A 24,263-nucleotide genomic window follows, 5' to 3' on the forward strand; every position below is an offset into this window, starting at 1 on the left:
AAGCTGAAGCCTGAGCAGCTTAGCATCACAGGGCCCCCTGTGGCATGGAGCCCCGAGCAATTGCTCTGCTTGCTACCCCTAATGCTGGCCATGGATTTTTTTATAGCCTGTTGGCGGGGCATGGCTCAGAAAGAAAAAGGTTGAGAACCCCTGGTATAGAGCATAATTTTCCCAAAGAAAATCAATCTAATGTTGATGGCATGACAATTGACATTGAGTGTATGGGAAAGATTTGCAGTTCGGGGTGGTTTAGAAAAGAGACAACTTGCAAATCCTTAGATAGGTTTGAGATAATGTAAGAAAATATGAAGCTGATATCTCAGAGCTACTAAAACTGAATAAAGAGGCTTTCAGAATGTTTAAAGTCCTCTTGTGTGTGTGTTTTTCGTTTCCTGGCTTAAAAGTTTTGTAAATTTCTCTGATAATGCACTGTTGCTGTTTCCACAGTAATTCAAAATGTCACACGTCGGATGCTGCCTAAAACCACGGACAGGCCTTCCCTGGCAGGAGCAATACTAGGTGACTAAGACATTCCTTACTTCTCTGGCCAATAGATAAAGATCTGTGTAAATCCTTTTTACATTTCCTGTCCTTTCTAGTTCTTACTTTCTTGAGGCTCGTTCATATTTTTTTTTATTATATCTTAACGATAATTGCGGTAAAGGGAAGGATGCACCTGAAGTATAAAATTGACTATGCCGTGGTCAGAATATTTTAAAGGACTTATTGCCACTGTTTTATCAAAAACAGTTCTTTCATATTGCAGGAGATGGGAGAGAAGTGATTTTGCAGAGAGAATCTTGAGGTGTTAAGTGAACATATGTTCGGCTCCCTCTAGGTGTGCATTAGGTCACAGGTTTCCAACCACTGGCACATATACCTGTACTGATACTTCAGGCTTTTGTGAATGGTATACTAAGTTTCCCCACTCCACTGTATTACTGAGACCTGTACTAAGCCCCAGTGCATCACAGCTTCCTTCATTCCCGTCAGTTGTCTGGCCTGATGTAGAGCTTGGGTAATTGTGTATCAGGTTAGAGCACACAGGTAGCAGGCACTAGATGGTACCAACTTACTATAATAAATGGGTACTCTTGTCTGAAAAGATTGGGAACCACTCTGCTTAAAATATCTGGAGACAAATTTATCCCCAGTGTAATACTACTAATGCTTAGTTCTCAGTGGCTCAGAGGGTATTGCATGGACATCTCTGAGGGCAGATTACAGCTCACCATGTTTTGAATGAATGGCTCACTTATCTTTATGTGTAGTGCACCTTATCATTCCAGGTCTCAATGAAACACCACAACAGAAACTCCCTAAACCTGAGACACTGGGCATATCTGAAACACCAAAGAAAAAACTGGGTAAGTACACATCTCCTATATTAAGTTAATGAAGTTGGTGAGCATCATCAGAAGAAATGTATTTTGGTATGAGAATGTACATTCAAGCTAAGCCTCCTTTTTTATTTTGTTCGGAGCATTTGTTCAGTCAAGTGGGTAAGTAGGTGTCCAATCTTGCAAGGTTCTGAACACCAAATACTAAGAAAAGACATTTTAAAAACAATGCAGGTTTCAGAGAACTAGTCATGTGTTATTGGGTGTGTGATGAAGGCAAGTTCAGCAGTTCCCTAAGGTATTTGATTTCACGTGTTTGTTCATTTTAGATTGCTTGGGCAAACTACAGCAGGAATAGAGATAAATGTAAACAGAGGCAGCGCAGATGTATCTCTGGTATTTACAGTCTAACTTCTACCTTTTTAGTTACAAATGAATCCCAAACATGGCCTGAGGAATCCAAAACACCAGAAGTGCAAGAAATCTCCCCACGGTCCTTCCCAGGTAATTATAGATCTGTTTTAGGTTTTTATAAATGATGTGTTACACCTTTTCCTCACTGCCAGTTTCGGTGGATTGGGGTTTTTTTTGTCTTCCCCACAGTGGGGACCTGGTGGATTGGTGAGGAGATACAGTTCAGTGTTGCAGTTTAACAGGTGGCAGGTATCCAGTACATATACTTGTTCCAGAGGGGGTCCAGTTCACCGATAAACCAGAATTGGAAGTGGATTTAGGGGAAGGCTTCCTGTCAAGGTTCCTCCCCCACTCTGAACTCTAGGGTACAGATGTGGGGACCTGCATGAAAAACCTCCTAAGCTTATCTTTACCAGCTTAGGTCAAAACTTCCCCAAGGTACAAAGTATTCCACCCGTGGTCCTTGGAATGGCCGCTACCACCACCAAACTAATACTGGTTACTGGGGAAGAGCTGTTTGGACGCGTCTTTCCCCCCAAAATACTTCCCAAAACCCTGCACCCCACTTCCTGGACAAGGTTTGGTAAAAAGCCTCACCAATTTGCCTAGGTGACTACAGACCCAGACCCTTGGATCTTAAGAACAATGAACAATCCTCCCAACACTTGCACCCCCCCCTTTCCTGGGAAATGTTGGATAAAAAGCCTCACCAATTTGCATAGGTGACCACAGACCCAAACCCTTGGATCTGAGAACAATGAAAAAACATTCAGTTTTTTACAAGAAGACTTTTAATAGAAAATAGAAGTAAATAGAAATGAAGAAATCCCCCCTGTAAAATCAGGATGGTAGATATCTTACAGGGTAATTAGATTCAAAAACATAGAGAACCCCTCTAGGCAAAACCTTAAGTTACAAAAAAGATACACAGACAGAAATAGTTATTCTATTCAGCACAATTCTTTTCTCAGCCATTTAAAGAAATCATAATCTAACACATACCTAGCTAGATTACTTACTAAAAGTTCTAAGACTCCATTCCTGGTCTATCCCTGGCCAAGCACAGCATACAGACAGACACAGACCCTTTGTTTCTCTCCCTCCTCCCAGCTTTTGAAAGTATCTTGTCTCCTCATTGGTCATTTTGGTCAGGTGCCAGCGAGGTTACCTTTAGCTTCTTAACCCTTTACAGGTGAGAGGAGCTTTCCCCTGGCCAGGCAGGATTTCAAAGGGGTTTACCCTTCCCTTTATATTTATGACACTTCCCCTAAAAACTGGGAGTGGATTGGGGCTCCTAATGTCTGGTACAGTGAGGAGAGAATCTGCTTTCCCTGGGTTCCCCAGCTCCCTAACTCTCATATGAAGGGAGGGTTCTGGGGTCCCAGTAAAGGGCTGGGGACCAGCTATGAGGTAGAGAAAGGTTACTGGCTATCCTCCACCAGTTGGAAATGATTAAGGAAGGAATCCTGACCTGCACTGTATGGGTTATTGCCAGATAGTTCCCAGATGAGAAGTTAATAAAGTTGCAGCTTAATTAAATCATGTCTTTCTTCCTACATGTCTGGGACAGTATATATGAACTCATTAGCAGTTTTAGGATTTGTGCTGCTCAAGGGTGACACTAGTTGAGAGCATGTCAGAGCTGATATTTCCAAAGAGGGTACTGTGCACTACATTAATGCTCTCACCTAGTATCGGAGAACACTTCAATCTCTCTGGTCACTCGATTACAGACCTAAAAGTCGCAATATTATAACAAAAAAATGTCAAAAACAGACTCCAACGAGAGACTGCTGTATTGGAATTAATTTGCAAACTGGATACAATTAACTTTGGCTTGAATAGAGACTGGGAGTGGATGGGTCATTACACAAAGTAAAACTATTTCCCCATGTTTATTTCCCCCCCTCCCCCCACTGTTCCTCAGACGTTCTTGTTAACTGCGGGAAATGGCCCACCGTGATTATCACTACAAAAGGTTTTCTCCCCCCCCCCCACTCTCCTGCTGGTAATAGCTCATCTTAAGTGATCACTCTCCTTACAGTATGTATGATAACACCCATTTTTTCATGTTCTGTATGTACATAAATCTCCTCGCTGTATCTTCCACTGAATGCATCCGATGATGTGAGCTGTAGCTCACGAAAACGTATGCTCAAATAAATTGGTTAGTCTCTAAGGTACCACAAGTATTCCTTTTCTTTTTGCGAATACAGACTAACACGGCTGCTAGTCTGAAATTTAGCATTTGTATGTAAACTCCCACAGAACAGAGCTTTGGCAGGATTGTGTCTCTAGTGTTAAATAATGAGGAATATAATTTCATTTTATTGTGTATGGATTTGACTCTAAGAATCCCACAGCATTACAATAAAATTGTACCTCTTTGACGTTTTCTGGTCTATTTTTATAACTGAAGAGGGGCCTGATTATTCTCCCATTAAAGTCAGTTGCAAAACTCCCATTGACTTCATTAATGTGGACCTGAGCTACAAAAGAGGCAAGACAGAAGCATTGAAATGAATGAGAAGTTTAGAAAAGTAATTGTTTGAAGAAGATTTTGCTTAGGTTTAATGTAGTTAGTGTATAGTCTTGTTGTCACTATTCCACTTTGTTCATAATATATGTCATTATTGACCAAGCAGAATATATGGCCAAATTCTGCTTGTCTTGCTGATTGACTTCAAATGAATGGAAGTACTTGCATGAGTAAGAGGCACAGAATTCGGCCCTTAAATCTCATTGTGCTTGTTGTATACAAGAGTACATCAAAGAGGCACCATTTTACAACTGATCAGACTAGGTCAATTTTCATTATTTTTAAAGACCTCTAACTTTATTCTCATGAAGACATAGTTTCTATTCTCCACTTAAAATTTCTGATCTAGTAAATGACTTGAGAGTAGAACAGACTCATTTATTGAAGTTAAAAATTAAATTTATTTTGTGGGACTTTTAACAAATAATTTCTATAACAGTATGTTGAATATTATGGACAATAAATTCCTTGGACTAGCTACAACTCAAGTCAGTCCAGTATGGAGATTCAAAATTGAGTGGTTCACCAGACTTTTGTACTCCTGGAGAGTATGTAGGGAACAAAAGAAATTTAGGTTGTAGTAATGCAGAAAAAATGTGTAAGGATTGCCAACTGTCTTCTGGATGAAACTATTACCTTTTAGTCTCTAAAAGTGTTTGCAGATTTCTTATTCTACAACCTCCAGGTAAGTCTATTGCCAAATTCCAGTGTGTACTGAGACAAAGAAGTCTGCTTTTCAGTTGTTCTTTATATTCATCCTAAAATGCTGGAAGAAAAAGTAGGACACTTCTGCACATAGGCATTAACCAGAGCCGTTCAGGGTACGGATACGGAACACTTGATTTTAACTAGAGTTGGATGCACAAAAAATATTCAGTGACTGTTCTTTTTAAAATAATTAGTTTTTACTGTTTCATCCCTTTTTGTACTCACTTTTCACAGATATTTTAGTAAATGAGTTCAATAGCCAGAGTTATTGCAGAAATAACTATAAATGCATATTGCAAATATTTAGAGAAAATTTATTTTCTCAAATCTATATGTATTTATTGGATCTGGAGACTTGGTCCTAAGATTTATATGCATCCAATCAGGGAACGGGTTGGGGGGGGAAGTGGCCTTGTGTGTCCTCTCAAGACATCTCAGACGTAGGGAACTGAAAACTGACTACACTTTTGTGAACAAGCTAGTCTCAGAATTATTCATAGAAATTATTTGTTAAATAATTTTGAATAATAAATGCATTCAGGAATAATTGAGCTGTATGAAAAATGACCCATGAACAGAAAAGAAGTGACAGATTCTCAAATTATTTGTCACAAAATACTTGCCCATTTCTATTTTTAACCAAGTGACAGCAGATATTTTTTTAACCTCATTTAGTATTGTTGTCATTCTTAATACTGGAATACTTCAGCAGTCATTTAACTTTGAAATAATCAGTTCAACAGGTAATTTTTAAACAGTTAAGCTTTCCATGGTGTATATTTTGTGCTGACAATTTTGAGCATCATAGGATAAAATCCTTATCGACGTCTTTTTTATGTGCTTATTAGATGCACATCTCACTATCTAACAGGCTGAATGATAGACCACTTCCATTTGTGTCCTTTAAAAATCATGAGATCTACAACAACTTCCTATCACATGAAGAGCCCTTTTTACAATGATGTCATACCTCCTGTTTTATAATTCAGTGGTGGGGGAGGGGTTCCAAAAATATCACAGTTTTGTAGATACTCAGTTTTTGAGTCAGAGTATGCAAAGTCATGCCTCTTATGTGCAGCTCCTGAGGTTTCAGATGATATGTATCTTTGCTAACTATTATATCATGGTAAATATATTGCACTATTTCTTATTCAACCTTTCCTAGTGACTCAAAGAATAGCTCACTCGCTTGCTCTCTCAAACAACCTCAGCTGCATTCACTTAAATTCCTTTGTCTTTTAAATCAAATCCTATGCATGGCTTTCATGCATGTTGTCTTGCATAAGCAGATAGGCATGCAGCTCATATATATGCCAGTCCTTCATTTCCTCTGTTCATTTTTTCCTTTTTACATCCAGCAGTTGTGTATACTTATGTACAGTAATGCCACTCAAAAAAAAATCATCATCTGTTAACTGATAATTCTGTGGTATTTGTTATTTCCTAATTTAAGAATAGAGGGATAATGTAGTATTTCAAATACAATTATATATTAACTGTTGGCAAATGCTGACTGTATGTTTGACTGTATGTTCATTTGCTCCAAATAAAGACATTGTTAAACTTTTCTATTATTATCATTAGATTCTCTACATTTATTTACTAAAATATTTTATGTATTTTCATGTTTTCATAGCTCACCTTGAGAGCTGCTTCCATATTTTTTCTTTATGCAGTGATCATTCCTTTCAGATATTTTTCGAGTTCAGAACACTAGCATCACAAAGGGTCAAGTAGTTCGACCTTCTGTTTGTGTCATTGTTTCTGTTCAACAATGTACACTTCTCTATGTTGCCAGCATTATAGTTTAAAAAAAACAACTTTGAAGTGATATGCCAATGTTCCTTGTGTGGCATTTCTGTCTAGCACAGTTAATATTTACTTGAATTATTGTGCATTCAAGCAAGAATTTCAGTTCTGATTCCCTTGTGTTCAACATTTTTAAAAATACCTAAATATTTGTCTAATTTCTTTTGTGTATTCTCATGTGAAGCTGAAATTGACCGTGATAAATGCCAACTTTCATCAATGATTAAAAGCTGTTGTGTTATAGGACAAAGTTATAGTGCTCTCTGAAGCACAGTATACACGTAGGAATCTAACTTGTTGAATGGGGTAGATCAAAGTTAAAATGTTAAGTAATCCTTTGTATAGTTCCTTGACCATGAAAATGGTGAGTGTCAAAAAAAAAAAGTCATAAGAACACAGTTCAAGAAATCCATCTTTTCACCTTCAGTGCTATACTCTCACATTGATGCTTTATATATATACTACGTCTGTTTGTCTATGTGTACCAAATATAAAATGCTGCCTTTTCCCAACATTGTACAGTGTGCCATGTATTAACTACTGCTGGCCATCTCAGAGGTGGTTATATTTATTTTTTTCTTTTATGGACTTTTAATTGTGTCTTGCCAACAAGCTATGGAAACACGTACAATGAAGATAAGATCCTTGCACCAAACATCTTGTAATCTAAATAGACAACAAACAAATGAAGGGTGAGGGATGGGATATAACAATAAGCAAGATAACTGAGTTGTGTAGTTGAGTGCCCGTTTTGTTAGCTCCTTGATTTTTGTTTGTATTTTTGGTTCAGATTTTAGTCATCAAAACTGAAAATGCTATTCTACCAAAAGGGTTAGGGTTTTTCGGTGTTTTTGGCAGCCAGGCATCCCACCATTTTCTCATTTGCATCTCTCATTCCCTTTGGCCTGAGATGCCATAGAGAGATTGTTCTATGATCGGATCTCTTCCATGCCTCATTTCTCAGTATTTTCCACTTTGGAATTTTTTTTCTCTTAACACTGCAACCCATATTTCTTAATGCTGTCTTGTCTCCTCACCCTTTCAATTGCATTTTTCAAACAATTAGCACATTTTTCTCTTTCATAAGTCCCAATTGAACTCCACTTGAAGTCAGTGAGAATCTTTTTATGGACTTCCATGGGAGGTGGATCAGGCCAATAGTTAGCAGAATCTTTGCATTTGTTCTAGGACTTGGGAGAATTGTCTTCGAATGACATCACAAGTTATGTATCAAAGTGGATATGCTGTTTGATATGAATAAATCTCCTTAAGGCTCTTTCCTAGTAAATGTTCTTGGTCTAATTACCCAACAGAACACCTTCAGCATAGTGAGAATAATAATAACATGTTGCTCTTAGATGGCATTTTTCAAACAAAGTATTTGTTTGTGAAGTTTGTAAAGTGCTAACTAAAACTTGCAACATCTTGAGGTGGGTAAATATTTTTATCACTATTTTACAGATTGTAAAACTGAGCCATAGAACAGTTTAGCAACTTGCCCATGTTTCACAGAGAGTTACCACAAAAGCTTCTGGACATAAATCTCTCCTGCTCTGACCACTAAACACATTCCAAAAAGAAAAGGAGTACCTGTGGCACCTTAGAGACTAACCAATTTATTTGAGCATGAGCTTTCGTGAGCTACAGCTCACTACATCTGATGAAGTGAGCTGTAGCTCACGAAAGCTCATGCTCAAATAAATTGGTTAGTCTCTAAGGTGCCACAGGTACTCCTTTTCTTTTTGCGAATACAGACTAACACGGCTGTTACTCCTAAACACATTCCCTTATTGCTGAATGCCTTCTGCCACAAAGAGGAATTCTAGCAAAGGGGTTATACAAAAAAACCACAAACAAACTCTGCATCTAGGAATTCATTATGTACGTTCATTCAAAAGAAACTATATTTGTTATTATTTCAAAGATAAATAGATAGGTTATTTCAGTCTGCAGTAGTCATCTGCACTTGCTTGTACTTATAATAGAAAATACATTAAAATCTTGGTGCAAAATTGGGTAAAGTATGTAATGAGTTTCGTTAGAACCACCACTGTAATTGCATGCCATGACATTAAGCAGCCTTATCTCACTCAATTGTGTTAACCTTTTGCTTTGTAGCTACCATTGAATCAGTTCAGGAAAGCATTAAACCTACCATGTCTGCTGCCCCAGAAAAATCAGAGGCATCTCCAGGTAAAAGCATCTGCATGTTAATTTTAACCCTTAAGCTTGCTGCTCCCTGAACTCCTTTTATTACAAAAATGGCCTGAGTCTCTGCTGTGTGCAATAAAAAAATATCAAATAGCCTGTTTTATTTTATTCTATTTGTGGACAAACCTGAAATGCCTTAGCTTATTCTATACATTGTTCAGCTAACTTGGCAGCCAGCTTCAGATATCATATGAAAAGGCAAAACAGCTGACGCCTGTAAAAAAAAAAAACAAAAAAAACCCATCTTGATGAATTCTGAGTGTGTTTTATCCTTTTTTTATATTACTTTTGAACCATACAACAAGCTAACCTTTTGAAGTACTACAGAAAAGTACAGTGGTTCTTTTTTTAAAATTGTCTTTCTATCCCTCTTGTCAATGACTTTTTGTCGCAAGCTTTCAGAAAGCTAACTTGCTTCATCTGTTTCTCTGTAGGGACCCCACCCATCTTCCACTTGTGTCAGTTGCAACACTTCTGCTGACTTCAGTGGAAGTTGAGTTGGGTCCTAAAGAAGCAGCATGTGTTGTCATATCTGGTTTTGGGGCATTGGTTTCCATTCCACAGCAGAAAACATCCAAACATTTAGTTTTTATAATGGCCGTATAACTGTTTGGGCCTCAGGGGTAAAATATAAGAACATAAGAACGACCGTACTGTGTCAGACAAAAGGTCCATCTAGCCCAGTGTCCTGTCTTCCAACAGTGGCCAATGCCAGGTGCTGCAGAGGGAATGAACAGAATAGGTAATCATCAAGTGATTTAGCCCCCAGCTTCTGGCAAACAGAGGCTGGGGACACCATCCTTGTCCATCCTGGCTAATAGCCATTGATGGACCTATCCTCCATGAACTTATCTAGTTGTTTTTTTTAACCCTGTCATAGACTTGCCCTTCACAACATCCTCTGTCAAAGAGTTCCACAGGTTGACTGGGCGTTGTGTGAAAAATACTTCCTTTTGTTTCTTTTAAACCTGGTGCCTATCAGTTTCATTTGGTGTCTCCTAGCTCTTGTGTTATGAGAAGGAGTAAATAACACTACCTTATTTACTTTCTACACACCAGTCATGATTTTATAGACCTCTATCATATCCCCCCTTTGTCGTCTCTTTTTCCAAGCTGAAAGGTCCCAGTCTTATTAATCTCTCCTCATACGGAAGTCGTTCCAGACCCCTAATCATTTTTGTTGCCCGTTTCTGAACCTTTTCCAATTCCAATATATCTTTTTTGAGATGGGGCAACCACATCTGCACGCAGTATTCAAGATGTGGGCATACCATGGATTTATAGAGGCAATATGATATTTTCTGTCTTATTATCTATCCCTTTCTTAATGATTCCCAGTATTCTGTTAGGTTTTTTGACTGCTGCTGCACATTGAGTGGGTGTTTTCAGAGAACTATCCACAATGACTCAAAGATCTCTTTCTTGAGTGGTAACAGCCATTTTAGACCCCATCATATAGCATGCTACCTTTATGAAATGAGATGTTACAGCTGTTAAACCAGTCAGGTCAGTTCTGGCTTAAAGCATGCTTAGCGTGTTGTGGACAAAATGTAAAGCGAATGTGTACTGAAAGAAAAAAATAACTCTCTTATTTCTCATAGCTCACAGTAAAAATGAACTGGAATCTGCAGAAGCTAGCATAGCACCTACGCCTGAATTACCACTGAACACTCTGGGTAAATACTATGTTTATGCTACTTTCTTTGTAGAGTGAGGGCTACCAAAGACTGCCTTAGCGAAATCTCTCTCCCTTTCACGGATGTGGTATTAAAAAAGAGCTTTTGCAATAGGCTGCATAATATTATGTGTAATAGGCCTAATAAATATAACTTGAAAATCTAGCAATTTACTTATAATACTTTTCAGTGCCTTTAAAAAACAAACAAACCCTAACTTAAATGTTCAAGTTGCCTTGAATAATTCATGATTCAATAAAAAGATAAAATAATATCTCCAAATTATGAAATGCAAATTGCTGCTGTTATGGCAATCTCTTTTACCCGTTGTTCTGATTAATCTCTTATAATGCTGCCTACATTTATTTATTTCAAGTGAAAATAAAATTATATAAAGATATTTCCTGAAAATCTACACATGTGGTATAGTATAATGCTGTCCCTGAAGAGAATTAATGCTCTTCTCAGCACCGACATGGTTGCCATTTGACTGAGGGCACAGCCCTGCTCCGATTGAAATCTGTAGGAGTAAGATTAAACCCCCATTTTCTGAAGCTGAGACTGCCACTTGCCAGCACCTTGTGCTGGTGGTGATCAGGCCCTCAAAAAGAGAGAGAGAAAAAATCCAGTATTTCACTAATCAAAAGCCTGAATTGCCAGAAATAAAAACTTTTTTTATTTTTAGAATGTGTGATATATCTTAGTGATCAGTATGATGGTTTCTGATTGGCTAAATAGTTGTTTTAACTTTTGTAAGTGCCGTAAATAAAGATAATCTCTCCAGCTCTCTCACTGCTGACAGTAATAGAGAGACAAATTCTAGTTCTTTAGCACTGGCCACAAAACAGAAGCACATTACATTGTAAAATGGAGCGTTATTGTGAGTCTGTGTTCTGGCTGGAAACAGCTCTGTACAGTGGCTACTTCAGATTTTAAAAATAGTAGGTGGACCACTGCAACATGCCTTAGCTCTACCTGTGGCAGCTTATTAGGGCATTTTGAAACTAGCCCTCAGCGCTCTACTGTGGGTACCAGGCTGTTCAGTGAAGTCCTCCAGCTGCTGCTGCTTTGGAGGCCGTTGTGGCGTCTGAGCAGCTGCTCTGTATGGAGCCTTCACGTTTTCTTTTAAGTGGACAGTGGCACAGAACACTAGGAACTCTTTAATTTATCAAAAAAGAAGTTTGAGAGATGACTTGATTACTGTATATAAGTATCTTTATGGCGAGAAAATACTGGAAATTAAAGCACTCTTTAATCTAGCAAAGAAAGTATTAACAAAAACCAATGTCTAGAAGCTGAAGCCAGACAAATTCAAATTAGAAATAAGGCACACATTGATTATTTCACAGAATCATAGAAATGTGGGGCTGAAAGGGACCTTGAGAGGTTATCAAGTCTAGCTCCCTGCACTGAGTAAACCTAGAACCCCTTTGACAACTGTTTGTCCAGCCTGTTCTTAAAACAGGGATTCCACAACCTCCTTTGGAAACCTATTCCAAAGAGTTTAACTACCTTTCTAGTTAGAAAGTTTTTCCTACTATTTAACATAAATCTTCCTTCCTGCAGATTAAGCCCGTTACTTCTTGCCCTACCTCCAGTAGAGATGGAGAACAATTGATCCGTCCTCTTTATAACAGCCCTTAACATATTTGATGACTGAACATGCCCAGGTTTTTTAACCTTTCCTCAGAGGTCAGGTTTTCTGAACCTTTAATCGTTGTTGCTGTCCTCTAAACTCTCTCCAGTTTGCCCACATCTCTCCTGAATTGTGGCACCTGGAATTAGACACAGTACTCCAGCTGAGGCCTCACCAGTGTCGAGTAGGGCTATTTCCTCCCATGTCTTACAACACTCCTGTTAATACATCCCAGAATGATACTGGCCTTTTTTGTAACTGCATTACATTGTTAATTCATACTCAGTTTGTCATCCACTGTAACCTACCACTAGCCAGTTATTCCCCATCTTGATTTTTCCTTCTTAAATGAAATATTTTGCACTTGTCTTTATTGAATTTCATCTTGCTGATTTCAAATCAATTCTCCAATTTGTCAAGGTCATTTTGAATTCTAATCCTGTGCTTGTGGCCCCTCCCAGCTTGTTGTCATCCGCACATTTCATAAGCATACTATCTACTCCATTACCCAAGTCATTAATGAATATATTGAATAGTACCAGACCCAGGACAGGCCCCTGGGTGACCCACTAGGTACGCCTTCCTAGTTTAACAGAAAACTATTGATAACTACTTTTTTATGGTCTTTCAACAGTTGTGCTCCCACCGTGTAAAAATTGCATCTAGAGTGCATTTCCCTACTTTGTTTATGAGAAAATCATGTGGGACTGTGCCAAAAGCCTCATTAGATCAAGATCTATCACACTGACTGCTTCCCCCACTATCCACTAGTCCAGTAACCCTGTCACAGAAGGAAATTAGGTTGGTTTGTCATGATTTGTTCTTGACAAATCCATGGTGGCTATTCTTTATTGTCATCTAGGAGCTAACAAATAGATTGTTTAATAATTCGTTCCAGTATCTTTTCAGGTATCGAAGATTGGCTGACTGGTCTGTAATTCCCCATGTTCACTTTGTTCCCCTTTTTAAAGATAGGTACTATGTTTGCTCTACTCCAGTCCCCTAGGACCTCACCCATCCTCCATGAGTTCTCAAAGATAACTTCCAATGATTCCAACATAGCTTCAGCTAGCTCCTTAAGTACCGTAGGTTGAATTTTTTTAGACCCTGCAGACTTGAATACTTCTGACTTATATAAATATTCGTTAACCTGTTCTTTTCCTATTTTGGTTTGCATTCCTTCTCCCTTATTGTTAATATTAATTGTATTGAGCATCTGGTCACCCTTTTAAGTGAAAATAAGCATTCAACACCTCTGCTTTCTTGACATCATCAATTATTAGCTCTCCTTCCCCACTAAGCAGAGGATCTACACTTTCCTTATTCTTTCTTTTGCTCCTAATGTATTTAAAGAAACTTCTTCTTATTGCCTTTTATGTCCCTTTTATGTTAGATGTAACTAATTATGTGCTTTAGCCTTTCTGATTTTGTGCCAAGGTATTTCCAGTAGAGATAAGGAAGAGTTGTTACCATTGCCCAAGGTACTGGTGAGACTTCATCTGGAATACTATGTGCAGTTCTGGTCTCCCATGTTTAAGAAAGAGGAATTCAAACTGGAACAAGTGCAGAGAAAGGATAGTAGGATGATCAGAGGAATGGAGAACCTGCATTACAAGACAAGACTTAAGGAGCTTGGCTTGTTTAGCTTAACAAAATGAAGGCTGAGGGGAGATACGATTGTTCTCTATAAATATATCAGAGGGATAAATACCAGGGAAAGGGAGGAGTTATTTAAGTTAAGCGCCAATATTGACCCAAGAATCAATAGATAGAAACTGGCCATTAAGAAGTTTAGTCTTGAAATTAAATGAAGGTTTCTAACCATCTGAGGAGTGAAGTTCAGGAACAGCCTTCCAAGGGGAGAAGTGGGGCAAAAAGCCTAACTTGTTTCAAGACTGAGTCTGATAAATTTATGGAGGGGCTGATGTGATGAGGTTGCCTACAGTACAATGGCATATATCCTATCCATGACTGCTGTTAGTAAATTCCTCCAGTGGCCAGTGATGGAGGAGATTTGGAGGTCACTGAGTTTCTACAGAGAATTCTTTTCCTGGTGTCTGGCTGCTGGGTCTTGCCCACATGCTCAGGGTCTAACTGGTCACTGTATTTGAGGTTGGGAAGGAATTTTCCCCAGGTCAGTTTTGCAGAGACCCTGTGCGGGAGGGGTTTGTCTTCCTCTGCAGCAGGGGGCCCGGCTCACTTGCTGGTTTGAACTATAGTCAGTGCTTGATTTTCTTTAACTTTAAATCAAATCTTTAAATCAAGATTTGAGGACTTCAGTAACTCAGCCAGAGGTTAGGGTTGTGGATCTATTACAGGAGTGGATGGGTGAGGTTCTGTGGCCTGCAATGTGCAGGTCAGATTAGATGATTGTGATGGTCCCTTCTAGCTTGAAAGTCTACGAGTCTAATGATCTAATGGTCCTTTCTGGTCTTAAAATCTATGAACTGGAGCTTTAAGAAAAACACCAAATATGATTTGGCAACACTGTTGACTCACATCTCGATTCTATCTTGGAATGTCCCTTTGCAGCTCGTGTTACATGGAGTGATTCAGAATGAAATAGAAAACTTTTGCCGTTGCTGTGCATCAGTTTTCTGGATGGCATCTATTGCTAGACAAAACAACTGCCAGAATTTGGTCTTTAATAAGTTGGCCCTGTAGTCCTTGCACACCCAAAAAAGTTATTTAGGTCCACAGGAGTACTGGGTGCACGTGGTTGTGCACTAGCCCAATAAAATTTGGGTAGCAATTGAGGTTAATTATGATGAACAAATACGCCATACACTACAGGTGCTTTACTTTATATCAGTAGACATAATAGTAATGAACAGCAGCTGACAAGTATAATGTAATAATAATACTGGACAGAGGGAAGAGTTTAGGATAACTTGGTGAATCTTTCCATCGTAAAGTTTCAGTGTTAGACTAATAAAACAGTCCCATATGGGTGGGGAAAAGTGTTTTATGGATATCACTGTGGTATTATACATTTTGTTTGTAGCAGGTTAAGTATTGAATTTGGCAAACTTTTGCAAAGACACTTCATGAGCTCCAGATCTCAATTTTACTCTTTGTGGGGGTTTATTTTCCTATTGTCTGTATAAAACTGCCACAAAAGAAATCCAAAATCATATCCATGTTGGATTTCACTTCTCAAATCAAAGTTACAAGTTTTAATGATGGTGGAGCTGTGCTATTGCAGAAGTTGTTCTAATCCTATAGCATAGCTTGTTGGCTGCCTCAAAAAAACAAAAAAAAACAAAAAAACCCAAAAACCAGTCTGTGGACATTGGCTAAACAAAAGCTTACAAGGATTGCCACTGACTTGAAGGTATATATTGTCCCCAAATGTGAAATAGTTGTGGGTGAGGACAAAGTCGCAAAGGTCAGCCACCAGGTTTGCCGTGACATTATCGGGGATATTGTTCCTCATGGCTTGTAGTCCATCTTTGTGTGGACTGTTGGTGTAGAGGGCTTCTACATCCATAGTGGCCAGGATGGTGTTTTCTGGAAGATCACTGATGGATTGTAGTTTCCTCAGGAAGTCAGTGGTGTCTCAAAGATAGCTGGGAGTGCTGGTAGCGTAGGGCCTGAGGAGAGAGTCCACATAGCCAGACAACCCTGCTGGTAGGGTGCCAATGCCTGAGATGATGGGGCATCCAGGATTTCCAGGTTTATGGATCTTGAGTAGCAAATAGAATACCCTTGGTCGGGGTTCTAGGCATGTGTCTACACAGATCTGTTCCTGTGCTTTTTCAGGGACTTTCTTGAGCAGATGGTGTCATTTCTTTTGGTAATCCTCAGTGGGATTAGAGGATAATGGCCTGTAGAAGGTGGAGTTAGAGAGCTGCCTAGCAGCCTCTTGTTCATATTCCAACCTATTCATGATGATGACAGCACCTCCTTTGTCAGCCTTTTTGATTATGATGTCAGAGTTGTTCCTGAGGCTGTTGATGGCATTGTGTTCAGCAACTATTTCACATTTGGGGACAATATACCTTCAAGCCAGTGGCACTGCTATGGGTACCCGCATGGCCCCACAGTATGCCAACATTTTTATAGTTGACTTAGAACAATGCTTCCTTAGCTCTCATCCCCTAACTCCCCTACTTTACTTGCGCTACATTGATGACATCTTCATCATCTGGACCCTTGGAAAAGAAGCCCTTGAGGAATTCCACAGTGATTTCAACAATTTTCATTCCACCATTGACCTCAGCCTAGACCAGTCCACACAAGCGGTCCATTTCCTGGACACTACTATGCTAATATGTGATGGTCACATAAACACCACCCTATACCGGAAACCTACTGACTGCTATACTTACCTACATGCCTCCAGCTTCCATCCAGGACATTATTCATTGTCTACAGTCAAGCTCTAAGATACAACCGCATTTGCTCCAAGCCCTAAGACAGAGACTATCTCTATCAAGCAATCTTAAAACTACAATACCCACCTGCTGAAGTGAAAAAACAGATTGACAGAGCCAGAAGAGTACCCAGAAGTCACCTACTACAGGAGAGGCCCAACGAAGAAAATAACAGAACGCCACTAGCCGTCACCTTCAGCCCCCAACTAAAACCTCTCCAGCGTATCATCAAAGATCTACAACCTATCCTGAAAAATGATCCATCACTCTCGCAGATCTTGGGACCAGTCCTCGCTTACAGACAGCCCCCCAACCTGAGGCAAATACTCTCCAGTAACCACACACCTCACAACAAAAACACTAACCCAGGAACCTAACCTTGCAACAAAGCCCAATGCCAACTCTGTCCACATATTTACTCAAGTGACACCATCATACTACCTAATCACATTAGCCACGCCATCAGGGGCTTGTTCACCTGCACATCTATCAATGTGATATATGCCATCATGTGCCAGCAGTGCCCCTCTGCCATGTACTTTGGCCAAACCGGACAGTCTCTATGCAAAAGAATAAATGGGCACAAATCTGACATCAGGAATCATAACATTCAAAAAACGGTAGGAGAACACTTTAGCCTCTCTGGCCATTCAGTAACGGATTTAAAGAAGGCAATTTGGCAACAGAAAAGCTTCAAAAACAGACTCCAACGAGAAACTGCTGAGCTTGAATTAATACGCAAACTAGATACCATTAACTTGGGTTTGAATAGAGACTGGGAGTGGCTGGGTCATTACCCATATTCAATCTATTTCCCCATGTTAAGTATCCTCACACCTTCTTGTCAACTGTCTAAATGGGCTATCTCGGTTATCACTACAGAAGTTTTTTTTCTCCTGCTGATAATAGCTCATCTTAATTAATTAGCCTCTTACTCCATGTTCTGTGTGTGTGTGTGTATATATATATATATCTTCTTACTATATGTTCCATTCTATGCATCCGATGAATTGGGCTGTAGCCCATGAAAGCTTATGCTCAAATAAATTTGTTAGTCTCTAAGGTGCCACAAGTACTCCTGTTCTTTTTCGGGTACAGACTGACACGGCTGCTACTCTGAAACTTGTAAGCTTACAGTCTTACAAGAAGTAAGCAGTCATGGGATAAGTGGGAAGGTCCTCTTATGGATCAGTGTCTCGTTAAAAGATAGAAACAAGGGGTAGGAATAAATGGTCAGTTTTCAGAGTAGAGAGAAGTAAATAGTGATGTCTCCCAGAGGTATGTACTGGGACCAGTCCTGTTCAACATAGTAATAAATGATCTCGAAAAGGCGTAAACAGTGAGGTGGCAAAATTTTCAGACGATACAAAATTACTCAAGATAGTTAAGTCCAAAGCAGACAGCGAAGAGCTACAAAAGGATCTCACAAAACTGGGTGCCTGAGCAACAAAGAGGCAGATAAAATTCAATGTTGATATATGCAAAGTTATACACACTGGCAAACATAATCCCAACTATACATACAAAATGATGGGGTCTAAATTAGTTGTTACCACTCAAGAAAGAGATCTTGGAGTCCTTGTGGATAGTTCTCTGAAAACATCCACTCAATGTGCAGCAGCAGCCAAAAAAGCTAAATAATGTCAGGAACCATTAGGAAAGGGATAGGTAAGAAGACAGAAAATATCATAATGCCACTATATAAATCCATGGTACACCTACATCTTGACTACTGTATGCAGATCTGGACACCCCAATGCAAAAAAGATATATTGGAATTGGAAAAGGTACAGAGAAGGGCAACTAAAACGATTAGGGATATGGAACCAGCTTCCATATGAGGAGAGATTAATAAGACTGGGACTTTTCAGCTTGAAAAAGAGATGCTGGGGGGGTGGGAGGGGCGGAATATGATAGAGGTCTATAAAATCTTGACTGGTATGAAGAAAATTAATCAGGAAAGTTTATTTACTCCTTCACATAACACAAGAAATAGGGGTCACCCAATGAAATTAATAGGCAGCTGGTTTAAAACAAACAAAACAAGTACTTCTTCACACAACACACTGTCAAACTGTAGAACTCTTTGCCAGAAGATGTTGTGAAGGCCAAGACTATAACAGGGTTCAAAAAACAATTAGATAAGTTCATGGAGGATAGGTCCATCAATGGTTATTAGCCAGGATAGGCAGGGATGCAACACCCTCCACTGAGCGTCCCTAGCATGTGCTTGCCAGGAGCTGGGAGTGGACTAAAGGGGATGGATCACTTGATGATTGCCTGTTTTGTTCATTCCCTCTGAAGCATCTGGCATTGGCCACAGTCAGAAGACAGGAAATTAGGCTAGATGGATCATTGGTCTGGCCCAATATGGCTGTTCTTATGTTCTTGATTCAAAATTAAGTCTAGATTCTTTTTTCCAGCTCACAGTGAAACTGAGAGTGGACTTGAAGAAACAAAATCAACTCCTAAACCTGACCTGGCACAAACTCAGAACATACTGGGTAACTAATTTGACGACTACTTAGCTTCTATATATAGTATTTGCTTCTTTTTTCCGCTCCAGAATTCTCCTACCTTTTACTACAACACTTGAGAAGCGAGCTGTTCCAAAGAAAATCTTAATTAAATTTTACTGGGTTATTTTACATTTACAGCTACTAATTTATATATCTCAGATAAAATGTAGTACAGAAGGCTGTCGTTGTGAGATGATAGTCTCTGGTAAAGTTTTCTTGATAGGTATACCAAGTATTCTCATTTTCAAACTAATATTCTGTCCTGCCCTTTACTAAATTCTGGGTTGTCTGTAACCAGGTGTAGCACTAGTAGTAATGCTCTAGAGATACAAGAGAAACGTCCAGCTCCTCGGTTTTCTCTCAAGATCCTTCTTCAAGGAAATCCTCCTTGGTAATACATTACTTATAACATGGAAACAATTTTCACTATAAACCACAGGTACTGTAACATTATTATGCACAGTAGGTGCCATTAAAATAATAAATTCACCTGACTGGATTCCTTCAGTAACAGGTGTATCTCTAGAATAAGAGATGCTATGCTACTGACATCTCTGCAGAATGGCATGTGCTCCATTTTTAATGTGTGAAAAAAAATCACAAAAACACTTGTATATTTTCAAGGTAAAAGCAATACAAATCTACATAGGTGAAGTTAGAAATGATCTTTAGCCTCCTGTTGTGACAGGTTACACAGTTTGTGTTATATTACAAAACTGATTATTTAAATGTATAAATGCTCAAAACATCAAAAACTCAAGGAAGATTGTCTGATGGCATCAAATGTCAATTAAAATATAAATGTCATTTGTATGACTCTTACGACTCACTAAGGCTTAACGTGGCATGAAATCTTTATTTTCTTCCTGGAGAAAAAAGTGTCCTATACAAAATCCTGGTCACAAACTTTGTATTGCAAATTGTGTTTTCTCCATTAACAGTTACTCATTTTTGTTTTGTTGTTAGGAGCAGCATCCACAGTCTTCTTGCAGTCACAATTCTGCGTTAAGAAATGTCAAAATGTTAAATTCACTACCTGTATTATACACATAAATCTATGCAAAATTGTCAACAAAAGTCCAGAGATAGTTTTTGAAAATTTGGCCCCTAGTTACTTGATTTCCCAAAGAGGGGCGCAGGCATGAATAGTCATGGAATGATGTATGCAACTCTGTACTTAGTAGGTATATGGGTGAGTAATAAAAGAAAAGATTGTATTGAATTCACTAGCACTGGAATATAGGGACAAGGGTCTTTTTGTTATACTATACAAAGAGAACCGCAAGTGTTAACAAACACATTTTTTTTTCAGATTTCTACTGACTCCCATCAATTTTGTACTTTCTCTTTTTCCCTCACCCCCCTCGCAGTTCCAAACAGGCTTCCAGAATTTCCTAACACTAAAATACCTCCTGCATTTCAGAAGCCCAGGGGAATATTGTGTAATGGTGATTTTTTGTTTTGTTTTGTTTGCAGCTTATTTTAATCCAATTTTTTCCTTTGCAGTTTCTTTGGCAAGGTTAACTTTGTTTGGCTGCACTGCTTTAGAGGATGCTTTTAAGAGAACTAAATCATGGTTGTCTCTGCTTAACTGCAAAGCAGATAAACTTTCATTGTTGGATATTTATTTCTGTCTTCCTTAGACAGGTGATTCTTCATATGATGGTTCAGGACAGAGCCGAGGATATTCATGTTCCAGTCTCCTTTCTGTCTTTCCACAATGTTTCTTTCCATTATTTATGAAATTGTATCTCAGTGGTCAGCCTATTCTTATATTGCTGGCTTCAGGCATGCACTTTGTGTGTGCTGGAATAATTTCTGTGCCATGTTTTCCCAATGACCCATAGCAAATAAAGACCTCATTATTTCTTTTATCATAGCTTCTAATGAAATGCAGCTGATTCCTTCTGGATCCAAAATATCTGATACTCCAAAAATACTACAGACAAAACCTGGTAATTGCCTTATTTCTAAAGTTGAGAGTTTCGAGACAAATATTATTTGAGTTATATTTGTTGGTAGTATGACCAGGTGGGTTTTGTGGTTTTAATGACTCAGATACAATAATGTGGTTGTATGATTTATAATGCTACAGCCATGAGATTTTTCTACTGCAAAATTATGGCTCCACATAAGCCTTGTTTTGATTTTAGTGACATGATGCTCAAAATGATTTACTTACAAATCTTGTTAGAAGACTTGTGAAGATATGGAGACTATCCTCAGCTCATGTAAATTGTCACAGCTCCAATTAAGTTAGTAGAGCTATAAAAACTTCTTTTTGCGAAAGATCTGTTCCATGGGTTTAGCATTTTCCTTGTAAATGCCCCTTCAGTTTCAGAGATGGCTTGTATCTCTCAGCTGAACTGTCATTCCATCCAACAGCAAAGTTGTGGGCTGTGTAATGGCTTTGTTAAATAGTTGATTTGTCTAGTGAAGTTATTAGCTTCTTCTTGTTAGAGATGTACCTATGGCCTAAATTTTCAAATGTGAATAGTTATTTGTGTTGCTTCAACTGTTGGCACATTTTAAAAGGGCCTGATTTTCATAAAGTGTTGAGGGCTTGCCCTTTGATAATCAGTCCCCTTTAATAAGTCTCCAGCTGGGTACCCAGAAGCGGCAGCTGATTTTTTTTAACCTTAGACCATAGCACTTCTGTTGTGCTTGAGAACCTGACAACCCTTCCACAATTGCCGTAGGGCATAATTTTGTCCCAGGATGCATTTGTGCGGTTCCCATAGAGTCCAGTGGAAACTATCCTTGCCCATGCTAAGGTGTTAGAGTAGTAAGCTAGTGAACCTCACTAATATTTTAGTGAAAAAGTCTAATGATTACTAACAAGAGCTAGAGCGTATTTATTGATTGATTGATTTTTTGACTTACGTTATTTTAATCTTTTGTTTTGAATTTGTGTCAGAGCACATTTTTTCTTACCTGATTTCACAACTAAATTCTAACTCGCAAGTTTATAGATAAGATGAACTCAAAAGACCCCATTGTAATGCTGCGAACATGAATTTCATTGCTTAAGTGTGATCAGGCTTAGTTAACACTCAGGTGAGGTAAGTGGTATTCTTTCCCCTGAGACAGTACTGATTCAGTTAATTCTTGCACTAAACGCTACTGCAGCCTATCATGTGATAGTGGCAGTTTATTTAGAGCATGTACTTTTCAGTTCATGTACTTCATGCAAAAGAAGTCCCTAACATGGAAATGCTTAAGCAAACTCCCGTAGACTTCAGCGTGAGTTAGGACTGAGTAGAAATTTGGTAAAGATTTTAGATTTTGTTTCTGATTTATTATAATTTCTCACAGCATTTCTGGATTTGCTTTGAGGCCAGCAGCTCTCTCCCCTGTGGAATGAACACAGCCATCTATTTCTATTGTTGTGAAAGAGATCCAGTAAGATACAGTTAGGGCTCATCCCGATGAGCAGTTAGTGCACAGCAAGCTGGGGTGTAAATCTACTTCATACTGGCATGCTGCGCACCATGTGTGGACCATGCTGTCATGCCCTAAAAGTTCCCTAGTACACTTAGATCTACTCCCATTTCAAAGTGGGTTAGATCAAAGTGCATAGGGAAATCTTAATGAGCAATTTCAGGGTCCACGTGAACAGTTAGTGAACGGCAGGCTAGCATGAGGTAGATTTACACCCCATCTTCCCGTGAACTAATTGTACGTCTTGAAAAGCCATTAAAGTGAGTATTAAAGAGAGAGGATATTCAGTAATTTTTAAGAACATGGTTTGTTGAAATATAGCTACTGACTTCAAAATTATTAGGGATAATACTACTAATAATCTAATCCCACATGTGCTTTCCAAAATTAAAGGTAAAAAAATAGAATAGTGATACACCTGGCAAAGCTAGCATTTCATTCACATAATTTGTTTCAGGTTAGCTCTAAATTGTACTTTTGAGGTCTTCCATTGAGACCACATAGCATGAAGTGTGATTTAATTGTTCTGGTTTGGACCCTGATTTTGGGAGGGAGATCTACACAGTCAGAATCTCACTGAGTGCATCTACAAAGCAATAAAAGACCCGTGGCATGGCTAAGGCTGGCCTAGGTCAGCTGACTTGGGCTCAAGTTACAGGGCAATAAAATTTCAGTGTAGACATTCAAGCTTGAACTGGAACCCTGGGCTCTGAGACGGGGGAAGGTCTCAGAGGCTGGGCTTCAGCTCAAGCCCAAATGTCTACACTGCAATTCTCATCTCCACAGCCTGAGCCCTGGGAGCCCAAGTCATCTGATCCAGACTCTGAGACTTGGTGCCACGGGATTTTTCATTACAGAGTAGACATAGGTGCTGGAATTGGAGGTGCTACCGCACTCCCTGGCTTGAATTGGTTTCCATCATATGCAAGGCTTACAGCTTCGTTCAATGGTTCTCAGCACCCCCACAATACAAATTGTTCCAGCATGCTTGAGTGTAGACATACCAGATGAAGTCAGTGCCATTCCATGGGGTTGGTAAGGGCTTTTCACCTGAACAACTTTGCAGGATTGGGGCTTGGATGCTTTTGTTATCACTCTCGACACTGTGTTCCAGCCTATAGAATTTGAATACCATGGTCCTTTAGCCTGGATTTTCCAAACCTTGAGCATGATTCTTGTGAATCTCTTTTTAAAGAGTATTATTTTGGCTTCATCCTGCCTCCACTGAAATAAATGGGAAAAGTCCCATACTCTCAGAGAGGCCAGGACACTTACAAGGCCTATGATACCACCTTGCTTTTCTGCACAGTATCTGACTTATTGTTTCAAATGACTATCTTCTGAATTGCTTTTTAAAATGTTACATTTTTTTAAAAGTTACATTTTAGTAAGTGGGTTTTATATTAACTGCATCAAGAAAGTGTCAGATCTCTCATAAGATCAGCAAATAGAGTAAAATTTAGTTTCTGTGAATATATCTTTAGCTGTGTTTTACATAAATTTTTCCCTGCTTTCCCCCAGAATGTTTTTCTTATTTATTTTTGTATTGGATTATACCACAGAGAGGCATCTTTTTAATTTAGAAACTTTGTGG

At 38.9% G+C, this 24,263-nt stretch overlaps 1 protein-coding gene across 1 annotated transcript in view; it reads left to right on the top strand.

The window, feature by feature from the left end:
• Positions 1–24,263, top strand: part of ABI3BP (ABI family member 3 binding protein) — a 343,927-nt gene that overhangs the window by 192,965 nt on the left and 126,699 nt on the right. The window contains exons 14-20 of the mRNA XM_077817412.1: positions 448–519; positions 1,272–1,367; positions 1,767–1,844; positions 8,929–9,003; positions 10,623–10,697; positions 19,133–19,213; positions 21,109–21,183. Of these exons, the coding sequence (XP_077673538.1) occupies positions 448–519; positions 1,272–1,367; positions 1,767–1,844; positions 8,929–9,003; positions 10,623–10,697; positions 19,133–19,213; positions 21,109–21,183 (552 nt within the window). The remainder of the gene's footprint in view (positions 1–447; positions 520–1,271; positions 1,368–1,766; positions 1,845–8,928; positions 9,004–10,622; positions 10,698–19,132; positions 19,214–21,108; positions 21,184–24,263) is intronic.

Source organism: Eretmochelys imbricata, chromosome 1 (genome assembly GCF_965152235.1).
Source record: "Eretmochelys imbricata isolate rEreImb1 chromosome 1, rEreImb1.hap1, whole genome shotgun sequence".
In the NCBI taxonomy this organism is placed as follows: Eukaryota; Metazoa; Chordata; order Testudines; family Cheloniidae; genus Eretmochelys; species Eretmochelys imbricata.